Consider the following 11,233-nt stretch of genomic DNA (forward strand, 5'->3'; position numbering starts at 1 on the left):
ATAAAAATTTCAATACTTTTTAGCTTCAACTATGAGAATTTGTTTGTGGCAAACAGAAATACACAAGACAGCATAAAAAAATGTGCTGCATGCATCTACATGTTTACACTCCTACATCTTTCTATTCTCAATGTTTTATAAATGTATCCTATGTACACTACAAAGTATCACAAAAATAAGTTATATATAATTCAAAATTAATGAAATATGTATTTATCTGAGTTTTAAAGCATATCAGACAGAAAATTAATTTTATATATAAAATATTCTATATTATTAAAACATAAAAAAGAAACTTTGTTAATCACTAATTATATTTTCTATTTTTAATTCATTCAAGATAGTTTTCATAATTGCAATTTTTTTATGTTTTTGCCAGACTTTCTTCTGTAAAGCTTGTATTTGTTTACGTAAACTTTTAATTTCTGTACATCTTTCTTGTCTAATTACTTTTATATCAGAGAGATTCATATTCCGTATTCTTTCAGGTGAGATTCTTGTTTCCTTATCCTCAGTTGATGTTCGTATTTCTTGTAATAAGAAAGGCGCCGTATTTGTTTCTTTGTCACATACTGAATCTGTGATATAAAATATTATTTACATTCTACATCAAAATATTTTACAATTATTTATCAATAAATACATAATTTATCAAACTTACGAATAACAGAATTTTGTTCAAGATTATCTCCCTGTTTCATAGGCTTCAAAGGTTCAGTCAAAATTGTTGCTGGAATAAATTTATTTAATTTTATTATGCTATTTAAAAAGTTAACAATTTATATCAATAAAAAAAAATGTACAATCTTAATTTGAGAATAATGTATAAGAGAATAAGATGTAATAAAGTTATACTTTTAACTGATTGTGCAGGTAATATGGTTCTTTCATTTTTCATAGCTGTGTCTATATTGTCACAATCTAATGAATCCTCAAATATCTGTAAAAAATACATTAATTGATCGGAATTATAATTTTACATTTTTTTTTCTTAAACCATACAAAAGTATCAATTATATTATTTTATACGCTTATGTTTTACATTTATACTGTATATTTTATTTTATGTTTGTGTATTTTTATATAACATACATTTTTATATAAAGGATTAAAATACTTGCATGTGGAACAGCATTTTCCCTCAATCTTACATATACTAAAGATGTACGATCTATATATTTTTCCTTGAAATGAAGAGAACAAAGACGACTTCTGTTGGTAATAATTTTGTCTTCAAGTTTCATTATTCTTATCCATTCTGCTCTTCTAATAGGATCAGAAGGAAATCTACAAAGTACGATAATACATGTAGATTATATGAAAAAACAATCAATGTCTTTTTTTATTTATATAACAAGATTTCTTTAAAATAGATTAAGGGAAAATATTTAAAATCACAAAGTAACTAAAATTATTTGAAATATCTTTTTCTACTATTTTCTAATAGAATCTTGTGATTTTATACTCACGAATGAAATGTTATTTTCATTACTTTCTCGAATTTCATTTGCGTTGCAGTTTTCCCGCTAGGACTAGCGGTATTTTTACATCCAACAGCAATACAACGTGTAGGCATTTTGCGTATGTGTGTATATATCGATGTAAATAAATTGTTTTTTGACAGCTACTGTTGATGCTCCAAATAAGAGACCGAGATGAGCGACTTTAAATAATTATATAATAAATCACAGTTAAAGAAAAAAAATTGCGCTTCAATCCATTGCCTGGATCTTAATTAACTCATTACTCCTATTTGTGGATAATTTAATATCGGAGTAATCGGAGCTTTTAATTTTGTTTTGCTCGCATACAGTAAAGATAATCAGCCTAGACTTCAGTAGCGTATATACTTCGCTATAGGAGGGATATGTCAATTATTTATATCCTCCAAACATAAATATAATTCCTTTTCTGTGTTTTTTTTAAATTAAGGAATTAAATTCGGAAATAAAAATATGGATTTTTTTATATTCATGTGACAATATGAAATATAGAATAAATTGTGAAATTTAATTCTTTACTCTTCAAATATCTGAAAAACATCAATAGATAGAGTCCTCTTGCATTGTATCCGAATACGAGTCTGGGACGAGTCTTTGCACATGCGCATGCGATACCGCCAAAGCAAAAGCAACAATATGGCGCAGCCAATCACGTTAGGGTGGCATGTCGCCAATTGGCCAATTCAAAATAGGACTCTCTGATTGGTCAATCGTTGCTGGTTACCCCTAGGCACAGGTCGATACAATTGGCTCTGGTCAAATGGGACGCTCCCATCACGTTACTTCATTTCCCCCCAGGTTCATTTTTAAAATGCACTTTGATCCCGTCCCAAAAATGTTTCCCTCTCACTCCACTCTCATGATTCATGTTCATTTGCCACGCTTCCCACAATTGTTTACAATAACTGGATCATTGACAGTTAATTTAATGTACCGTGGAGATTACAATTTTTTTTATTGATGATTAGCAAGAACTTTATGCGTAATTGGAATAACAGAATTGAATTGTGTGTTCATATATCTTTTTTTTGACGTAACACTCTTTTAATAGATCTGTTATATTCCGATGTCATGTTGCCAAATAATACATTTAACAATTGGGACTTTACGATCTGCGTTGGTTTTAAGACAGTTTACTTCTTCGATACATATTGCGAGGTAAAATCTCTTTAATTTATCGTCTCACTAAGTTTACATACAACGTGCTTCAAGTATTATTTATTAAAATTATCCTTTACGATTTTTTATTAATTATCGCTTTGAGATTTCTCGAAGAGTACGTTGTCGTCGAGGGATGTCTGGTCGCTGAGAGATTGTCGAAAATATTAGAAAGGTCGATCGAATATGGATCAGATCATCGACATTGACGATGTTGAGGATGAGATGCACTCGTCCAAGAATACGACTGTCAGCTGCGTCAATTCGAACTCGATATGCTACGTCGCGATCACGATCGCGACCCTGGCCTTCCTCGGCGCCATAGTCTTCGTCTGCAGGGATTACATCAAGGTGCTCCTCTATTGGATCGAACATCAGAACGCCTGGATGATCGCTATAATCTTCATTGGCCTGTTCACGGTGGTGTCGTTCCCGATTGTGATCGGCTATCTGTTCCTCATCATCGCCAGCGGCTATTTATTCGGTGCTGTGCACGGCATAGCGATTGTGATACTCTCTGCGAATCTCGGCATAGCCATAGCCCATGTCACTCTGGGATTATTGTCCACCAGACTGCCGATAGGCGCCCTCCTGCAAAGCGATACGGCGAGAGCGATACTCCGCGTCATCTCTGGGCCTCAAGCCTTCAAGATCGTGCTGTTCGCGCGACTCACTCCGATTCCTTTTGGTCTTCAAAACACTATTTTTGCGGTATATAATATAATATATCTATATGTATGTCATACATATATTGTATATACTTATATATCTGTACTTATGTATCTGTAAATAGGTCAGTAACATAGGTGGTTTTCATTACCACATAGCGAGCGCGATAGGATTGTTGCCGGCGCAATTAATCAATGTCTACTTGGGCAGTAGTTTGAGATCGATGCAAGACGTGCTGGAGGATAGATCTACGGCTGCAACTGGCTACATAATATTCTGCATGCAGGTGCGTTTATATGTTTTTGTAAAAAAAGTTCACGTCCAAAGTAATAATTCCTTTCATCGTTATCATTACAGATATTGGTGGGACTCTCGTTAATGGTTTACATCGTTCAAAAAGCGCGAAAGGAGCTTCAGTTGACGTTGTTCAAAGCCGACTTCACGTCCATGGGAAATTCTCCTCATTATATTCTCGATGGTCTGCCAGACTCCAAGATAATCTTAACGAATCTAATTGCGTAAATTTTTCTTACGCTGAAATTATAGACCATTGCACGATTGCTTATTATGTAGCACAATTTTTTTTGATATCATTATTTCTTTCGAGTCTTGCGACTTCTTATATTCTCTTCCAGTATTACGCTAACCTACCAGTGGTGCTTCTAAAAATCTATGACTTTCGAATCTAGGCATTATTGTATATGAATCCATTAATAGGGATAACACGTATTAAGTCTTACCAAAGTTTTAACGTAATTTTAATAATAAACACAAAGTTCAATGAAGCACGTGATGTTATCGATGTAAGCACGTATATTTTCGTAAATAATAATGAACAAAGCGCAAGGGGAAGTCAATGCAATTGCGAATACCGGTGTATAAAGCTTCCTTGCAATAAGAGTGTATATTATAATATATATATATATTGCTCATACACATATATACATTTACATTTACATTAATAATAGAGACTGAGAAACTTTACACTTATACCTTTTACATGTTATCAATCAATTATTGGTCTCTTTCGGTTCAAGTCCGTTTGTTAACAGAATGTTAATATTTATGCATTTGTCCGTCTTCTCATGCGATATATATTGCATTTGTATATTATACATATATATACACATATATATTATAAAGATATATATAATTTATGTATATAAATAATTATAATTATATAATTATCGTATATTGTAATTTTATATATACACATATATAAAATTATCTCTATACGATAATCTCTTGGATGGAAAATGCATTTCGGTGAATAAATTTAGCATTCTTTAAGCGAATTTGTGTGTAAATAAATCCCAAACTCGTCATTAATTTCATATGTATTTTATAAACGTTTATTTTTTTAATCTGACTAGAGAGTATTTGCGCGGCTATATCAACATTTCGTCTCGTTCCCATCTCGAAGCATGAAGAAATCAATATTTCGCGTATGTATGTTATGTTATATATCTCTGTATGCACATAAGTATTATCTAATCCTTCTAACTTCGAGATATCTATAACGTGTGTATTTATATATCGGAGGAATGGCAGCGGCACCATCTCGTCGTTTTTTTTTTATCACGACAAAAACTATACTCGGCTCTATAGCCCATATCGCAATTGAGATGCAATATACATGTATATGTGTATATATATATATGTATTTATATATACACATATATATGTATATTACATCTCTAATATCCTTCCTTCTTTATTTTCTCTTTACAATTCCGTTGCAGTAATCTAGCATAACTGGAATCACATTATAAAAATCTTCCACTTTCCATACATCGTATAATTATATATTATGTACAAAGGTAAGCCACGTTCGGATTTTAGCAATAATCTCTCGCTTCTCCTAACGTTTCACAATATACATATTACAATTTCGCTTATACACCTCATTTCTTTATAGCGATTTTAAATTCGTGAGGTTGATTATGAAATATAGGTGATACAATCGTTATATACAAGATCTTTCAGTCATCGATAAAACAAGTGAATTATCGCATAGGGGATTAGGATACAGAAAAAATACCACGTATCTATCGTCGCGAATATTTACATACTAATGAGAATCTAAGGATTTTAAAATTTATCCTTGTGTTGGAAAGAGCTAATAACATTTCTATGGAAAAGTCGAGAAAGAAAAACGAGTCTCATTACCAACTCGCGTCGACATTTGTAATAATACATTTTCAGATTTTACATCTCATTATTTAAAAGGCATTCCTGGTGAGTAGAAACTTATTTTTCAATTAATTGAGCGTGAAAGGAATAACGAAAGTACAGAACTAATATATCTAAAAAAAGATATTTTACAAGGGGGAAAAAGTATATCGATATATAAGCAGGATGTTTCATCCACAACTCAATTACCTGAAATATCTCTGTTATTTTTGTTACGCGAAAAATTTGTAGAGAGATGATTATTTCAATCATGGAATCATGGAATAAACATATTATGATCAGTGCACAAAATTTCGCGTTATTTACAATTAATTATAACTTAAAATTATAATTAATCAAGTATAATTTATTAAATTAATTAGAATTTGAAATTATAATTAACTGATAAAGGAAAGAATTTTTCATATGGATTGATCATAATATTTTTTATGTCTTTTCTCGTCTCGTTTACACTATATTCTTGTTTTTAATTAAGAAATATATTATTCGTTTCACTAAATTTACAACATTTGTATTTGAATTTAGCGGAGCGAACTGTTTCTCGATCTTTTTCGCGTTAAAAGTAATTGAGTATATATCGGTATTGAGTGAAACATCTCGCGAATATTAAATTGCCACGTTTCTCGATAAGAACTTTCCTAGTGCATTTATCATCTCTAGCCCTTCGTTCGATAAATATATTATTTCAGCAAACATAATAAACAACTTTATGGCCGCGCTATAAACATATACAGAATATGAAAAAGATTATCTATAAAATCAATCTCTAGTTTACTTATGTATTAGTTAACCAGTTGATTAGAAAGCTATCGATATCACAAAGTTCCAAGGGATTGATTTCACAAATCATACCTAATCGTACATACTATAAACAAACAAACAAACAATAACAAAGTATAAGTATAAACAAGCAAAAAGGATGCTTTGTTTTGTAAAAGTTTGTTGTAAAAGGAAAATTCTCTAACGATTTTAATAATTTATTTTATAAGAATAAAAAAAAATAAATAAAATTGTTGGAGTTGTATTAACCATTTTTAGTAGAACCGTACTCTAACCATTTTTTTCCTCGCGATTAAGTATGATTTATCCAACATAGGAGAGCAAATCGTATCAGTAAAAGTATGGCAAAGTTCGTCATCCATTTACAGAATTGTGATGTAAAAAGTTCTCGTCTCAAATAATAAGAACAAAAAAAGAAAAAAAAATAATGTAATAACATGCACCAGAAAACATTCCGTCATTAAGGTCTTACGACTCGTGTCACTGCGTCCATTACAACGGTAAGAGATCAATCAGATTCGCCCGCGGTTGCGTCAATGATTCTGGGAAAAATTCCACGAGCTTGTCATAAAGCTCGGTTCGCAAATTATGTACATCGCGCGCGTTCGTGCCTTGCTGCGTCATCGTCGTGCCGGAGGATGTTTCGCTTAGAATCGTGTTCGATTGGGAAGCATCTTCTGACAAACTATTTTGTTTCCGGAATAAAATCGACGTCAACAATTGAAACTGCAAGAAAATAACAACTGGAGATGAATAAGATTTCAACAATTACGTTTAACGAATTAAATTTGGCCTGCGAGTAATAAATATGAATAAGTACGATTATATAAATACGATTTCATCTCGATACCTCTCTCGTTTGTTGCGTGTCATCGTGATCGATAATCTCAAAGATTTTCGTCTGCAGATATTCAAGAGCTTCTATGCTGTTGCTTAAGGCGAGTTCCTTGAATTTATGCGTCCTAATAATCAATTTACATTTCTTCAGGATTTGTTCGGCTGTAGGTCGGCGCAGTTCCAATTGCCAAAAATCATCCAGACGCAGATTTGGTAAACAAGATCTGCCTGGATTGCCGCCGAATAAAAAATGAACCTGATAAGGAAGTGATTCGTAAAATATTATCGCTGAATTTGTATCGTCGTGAGATATTCTTTATTTATATTTAAATTGATCGCGTAGCAAAAATTATGATATACTATACATATTTTGAACATTTTCACATAATAATCTTCTTTTAATAAATTTTCAATGTTACTTTATCAGTACTTTATCAGCTACTTTTTTTTTATCAGTTAATTTATCAGCTTTGGAAAATATGATTCTACATAAAGCTTTTATTTTTAATTGTGTACTTCTTTAATTTTTACAGAAAAGTTACAATTAAATTTTGAAAAGAAATTACTTAATAATTTTAAAAATTTACTTATTTATTTAAAGAGACACCAGGATACAAAATCACAACATACCTTTCTTGTGGGATCGTAAACAAGTTGATGCGCGAATCGCGGACACGGCTCGTAATCTTGCATTTTGCTCCAATATTTCTCACCGACATTCTCGTTGCGATATATGCACGACCATTTGCTGCTCCGAATATTGTACACCCAGAAAGAGTTTTGCACATTGTCGTCCCTCTTATCCTTATCCTTACTCAAACCCTGAGAATAAATTTAAAATTTAAAAATTAAAATTATAATTAAAATTTAAATTAAATTTTCCGGACACCTTGTGTCTACATACCTATACATATAAATCATACATTACAATTGTATGAAAGTACATGTATATAATTGTATAATGATTATAATCATATATAACTTTAATAATTTATATAATTTTAATGACAAACAAATTTCACTGCGCGTGGATACAAACCGATAAAACATAAATCTCGCCGAGTTCAGCATCCATGGTCGCTCTTTGAGTGAATCCGGCTGCGGGAACATGACTGGAGTCTTTTGTCGTGCCAAATTCGTTGTAGTTTATGTATTCGACATGCTGTGTATCGACCTCGTAAGTGAAGAAGTCACTCAGATATTCCTTGCCTCTCTGACCTGCGAATATGTATAACTTTCTCGATCGCTGGAAAAATTACAAGTATGCATTATTAATATCTCGTCTCATCTAAAGCGCGCATTCGCTCTTGTTCTTATTGTTCTTATATCTCAATCAACAATTAAGCTACCGACCGGGTGAAATAGCATGGAATGACCGGCGCGGGATCTGTAAATAGGCATATCTCTCGAGCAAGGTTTATCGGCGATATCACAGGCGAGTCTGGTCCAGGTACCGGTTGGCACATGATAGGAGTACAATCCCGAGAAATGCGGTTCCGGTATCAGACCGTGTTCGTCAGCACTGCGTGAGTAATCAAAGAAACAACATCAGAACGAATCCGTAAATAAACAGAATGCGAATAAAGCTACTTTTTCTCTCTTCCTTCAACTTACTTCGTCGGATGAGCCAATACTCGTCCGCCGAATACATAGATGGTGCGTTTTTCCACATCCATGGACATCTGATGATCAAACACGAGTGGCGGCCCACCCATAGTCCCTGTATCCTCTGAGATCTGTGTCCATTTGTTTGATTCAATGTCGTAAACATAAAAGTCACTCTTCAAATTTTCACACGTACGATATTGTGTGTCCAGATATCTGCCTAATGTGAAGAGCTGCCGTCTTTGTGGATCTAGGCACATCTTGTGACACGAACGCGCACTCGGACCACCCTAAAAATAATATAAATTAATTAGAGGAGAAAAATTAACAAAGGCTCCATTCTTGGTCTGAAAATTGTTTATAAATAAAATTTAAACTCTTTGCACAGCAATTTCTCGACGTGAAGGAATTCTCGCGTAAAAAATCTACAAAAAGATATGGAATTTATTTTATAAATCGCTATATATTTTATTTTACATATACACACATACACACATCTTATAATATAAACAAATATGCTTCTTTTACGATTCTATTTAAAGAATTATTATTTTTTCATACATTTATATATTCGAAAGAATTTTATATCGATTTTCTCTTCCAAAGTGCAGCTTGACATAGCATAAAGAGATACAATATTGAATAAATAATTGCAAAGCATATTTGATTATATTTATTGTTGAATCCAATGTATGCGTGCAGATAAAAGAATTATGCATTTTTTGCAATATATCATATTGTATAATTGAATTAAATTTATCGAGTACTACCGACCACCGCCTCGGTATCCTTGCATATCAATGTCCATTTGCCGGCTTCTATATCATAAGACCATAGGTCGGAAAGATCCTGGTTACCGTCCCACCCGCCGAAGAGATAAAGCACCTCGGCCGTAGGGTCGAGCACCATCTGATGGCCGCCCCGCATCCCGGGTTTGGGCTCGCTAGATGATAACTTCGTCCAAATTGCTCTATAAGATTGAGCATTGATATAATCGCTTAAGAGCCCCGCTAAAAATTAACGCATTTAACGATGTTATAAGCATCACGAATGTAAAAGAAACAAAGGAGATCTAAATGCGATCAACACACGTTTGGACTCACTTGAGAGCGCATTGCTGATGAAACGTTCCGCTTGCAGATGGTCGCCTTTAGTAACCAGCAAATTATACAGCGTCGACAGTCGCGGGTCCTCCAACGGGACGCCGGTGACCCTCTGCAGAGTTTCAACAATCTCGGGTTGTTCCATTTGTCGAAAGTGTTTCATGCACAGTCTTATTATCTCCTTCTGCCGATACTGCAATAGGACGCGTGATTATATTTTCATTTTTCACAAACAGAAAGCTTCTTATTCCATGATGAATTTACCATGTTGAACCATTCGAGACAAGGCCTTATAATCTTGAATTCATTGATACCGGTTAGTCTAATATGCCATATTGAAAAGTTGAAACTAGGACCCCAAGACTGTAATGGAAGCACCTTTACATATCGAATAGGAAAGCAATTTCCTTCGCTTCCCAAAACATGTTTCAAATCAAATGTCTCTGGTATCGAGTCGTTCCTCAATCCACTGAAACATCAAAGTCCAAGTTAGTTAATAAACAGAGCGAGTTAATGCGGAGAATAAATTCTCAGCGGACCTTTCGAGAAGTTCCATCATGTTTTCTGGTTCTAATCCACCGAATATCTTAAACTTTTTTATGTTACACACGTGTGTCTTCTCATATTTGCCAAAAGTGATGTACTTGACGATGGAAGGACTTTGAAGCTTAAGAATAAGGTACTGAAAAATCGACAAGAAGATAAATAATGAAATGATGTGGGTATATATGGACAATTTACCTGTGGATGATTATCGATGTCGGAGGACCAACGTGAAGTCTGATCCGATGGAACATCGACAATGATATTTCTGCAAAAAAGACGAATCGATGAGTGATCGTGAGATATTCCTTGAGCTTTACGCTATTTATTTCGAATAGAAAAAGAGATTTCGCTGAAATCAAGTCAGTTTTAGGTTAAGAGATTATGTACAGGGGGGTTTGCTCCCTTCCCCTTTCTCGATCGTCAGGAAAACAGCTGCGATACGACTTAGGGACGCCGATTTGGACACTCACTCGGGTACGTAACAGGAAGAATAACTGGAGCACTTGAAAATCCGATACTCCAACACCTTTTGAAAATCACCACTCTCGCTCGACGCCATGTTATACAAATGACATAACCTTCAAACGTTCTGAGATACGTCATAAACGCAGCGAGAGAATAGAACGGAAGCTCAACGTAGATATCTGTTCCTTTCTTTCTACACTTCTGCACTTTCTCTTTTTTTACTAACTTTGTATAATATTCGAAATAAATAAATAAAAAATACATATTTTCATTGCAATGAAATATAAACATTCTTATAAAGCCCGACGTCCGCGGATGGCGTCCGATTGACCACGTCGTCAATTGGCCAATTCAAAATAGAACTCTCTGATTGGC

At 33.7% G+C, this 11,233-nt stretch overlaps 3 protein-coding genes across 4 annotated transcripts; 1 reads left to right on the forward strand and 2 right to left on the reverse strand.

Moving 5' to 3' along the window:
- Positions 1-300: 300 nt before the first annotated feature.
- LOC105250692 (THAP domain-containing protein 2-like) lies at positions 301-1,847 on the reverse strand. The gene is made up of 5 exons (XM_020027358.2): positions 1,470-1,847; positions 1,122-1,287; positions 856-940; positions 662-730; positions 301-578 (listed from the first exon to the last, which is right to left on the reverse strand). The coding sequence occupies exons 1-5, from the start codon at positions 1,574-1,576 to the stop codon at positions 301-303; spliced, it is 705 nt and encodes a 234-aa protein (XP_019882917.1). The 5' UTR covers positions 1,577-1,847.
- A 519-nt stretch (positions 1,848-2,366) lies between these two features.
- LOC105250650 (transmembrane protein 64) lies at positions 2,367-4,452 on the forward strand. Of its 2 annotated transcripts, none has more exons than XM_011256841.3 (4): positions 2,367-2,660; positions 2,778-3,371; positions 3,454-3,615; positions 3,687-4,452. In XM_011256841.3, exons 2-4 carry the CDS (start codon positions 2,847-2,849, stop codon positions 3,849-3,851), a joined length of 852 nt encoding a protein of 283 aa, XP_011255143.1. In that variant the 5' UTR covers positions 2,367-2,660; positions 2,778-2,846; the 3' UTR covers positions 3,852-4,452. The 2 variants fall into 2 exon arrangements, with proteins under 2 accessions (XP_011255143.1, XP_011255142.1); XM_011256840.3 differs by having other exon boundaries at positions 2,368-2,660; positions 2,767-3,371.
- A 2,087-nt stretch (positions 4,453-6,539) lies between these two features.
- Positions 6,540-10,964, reverse strand: LOC105250649 (muskelin). The gene is made up of 12 exons (XM_011256839.3): positions 10,864-10,964; positions 10,589-10,658; positions 10,387-10,529; positions 10,112-10,316; positions 9,848-10,040; positions 9,519-9,754; positions 8,754-9,034; positions 8,493-8,661; positions 8,179-8,385; positions 7,770-7,961; positions 7,153-7,395; positions 6,540-7,028 (listed from the first exon to the last, which is right to left on the reverse strand). The coding sequence occupies exons 1-12, from the start codon at positions 10,950-10,952 to the stop codon at positions 6,795-6,797; spliced, it is 2,262 nt and encodes a 753-aa protein (XP_011255141.1). The 5' UTR covers positions 10,953-10,964; the 3' UTR covers positions 6,540-6,794.
- Positions 10,965-11,233: the final 269 nt, after the last annotated feature.

Source organism: Camponotus floridanus, unplaced genomic scaffold (genome assembly GCF_003227725.1).
Source record: "Camponotus floridanus strain SB8 unplaced genomic scaffold, Cflo_v7.5 scaffold107, whole genome shotgun sequence".
NCBI lineage: Eukaryota > Metazoa > Arthropoda > Insecta > Hymenoptera > Formicidae > Camponotus > Camponotus floridanus.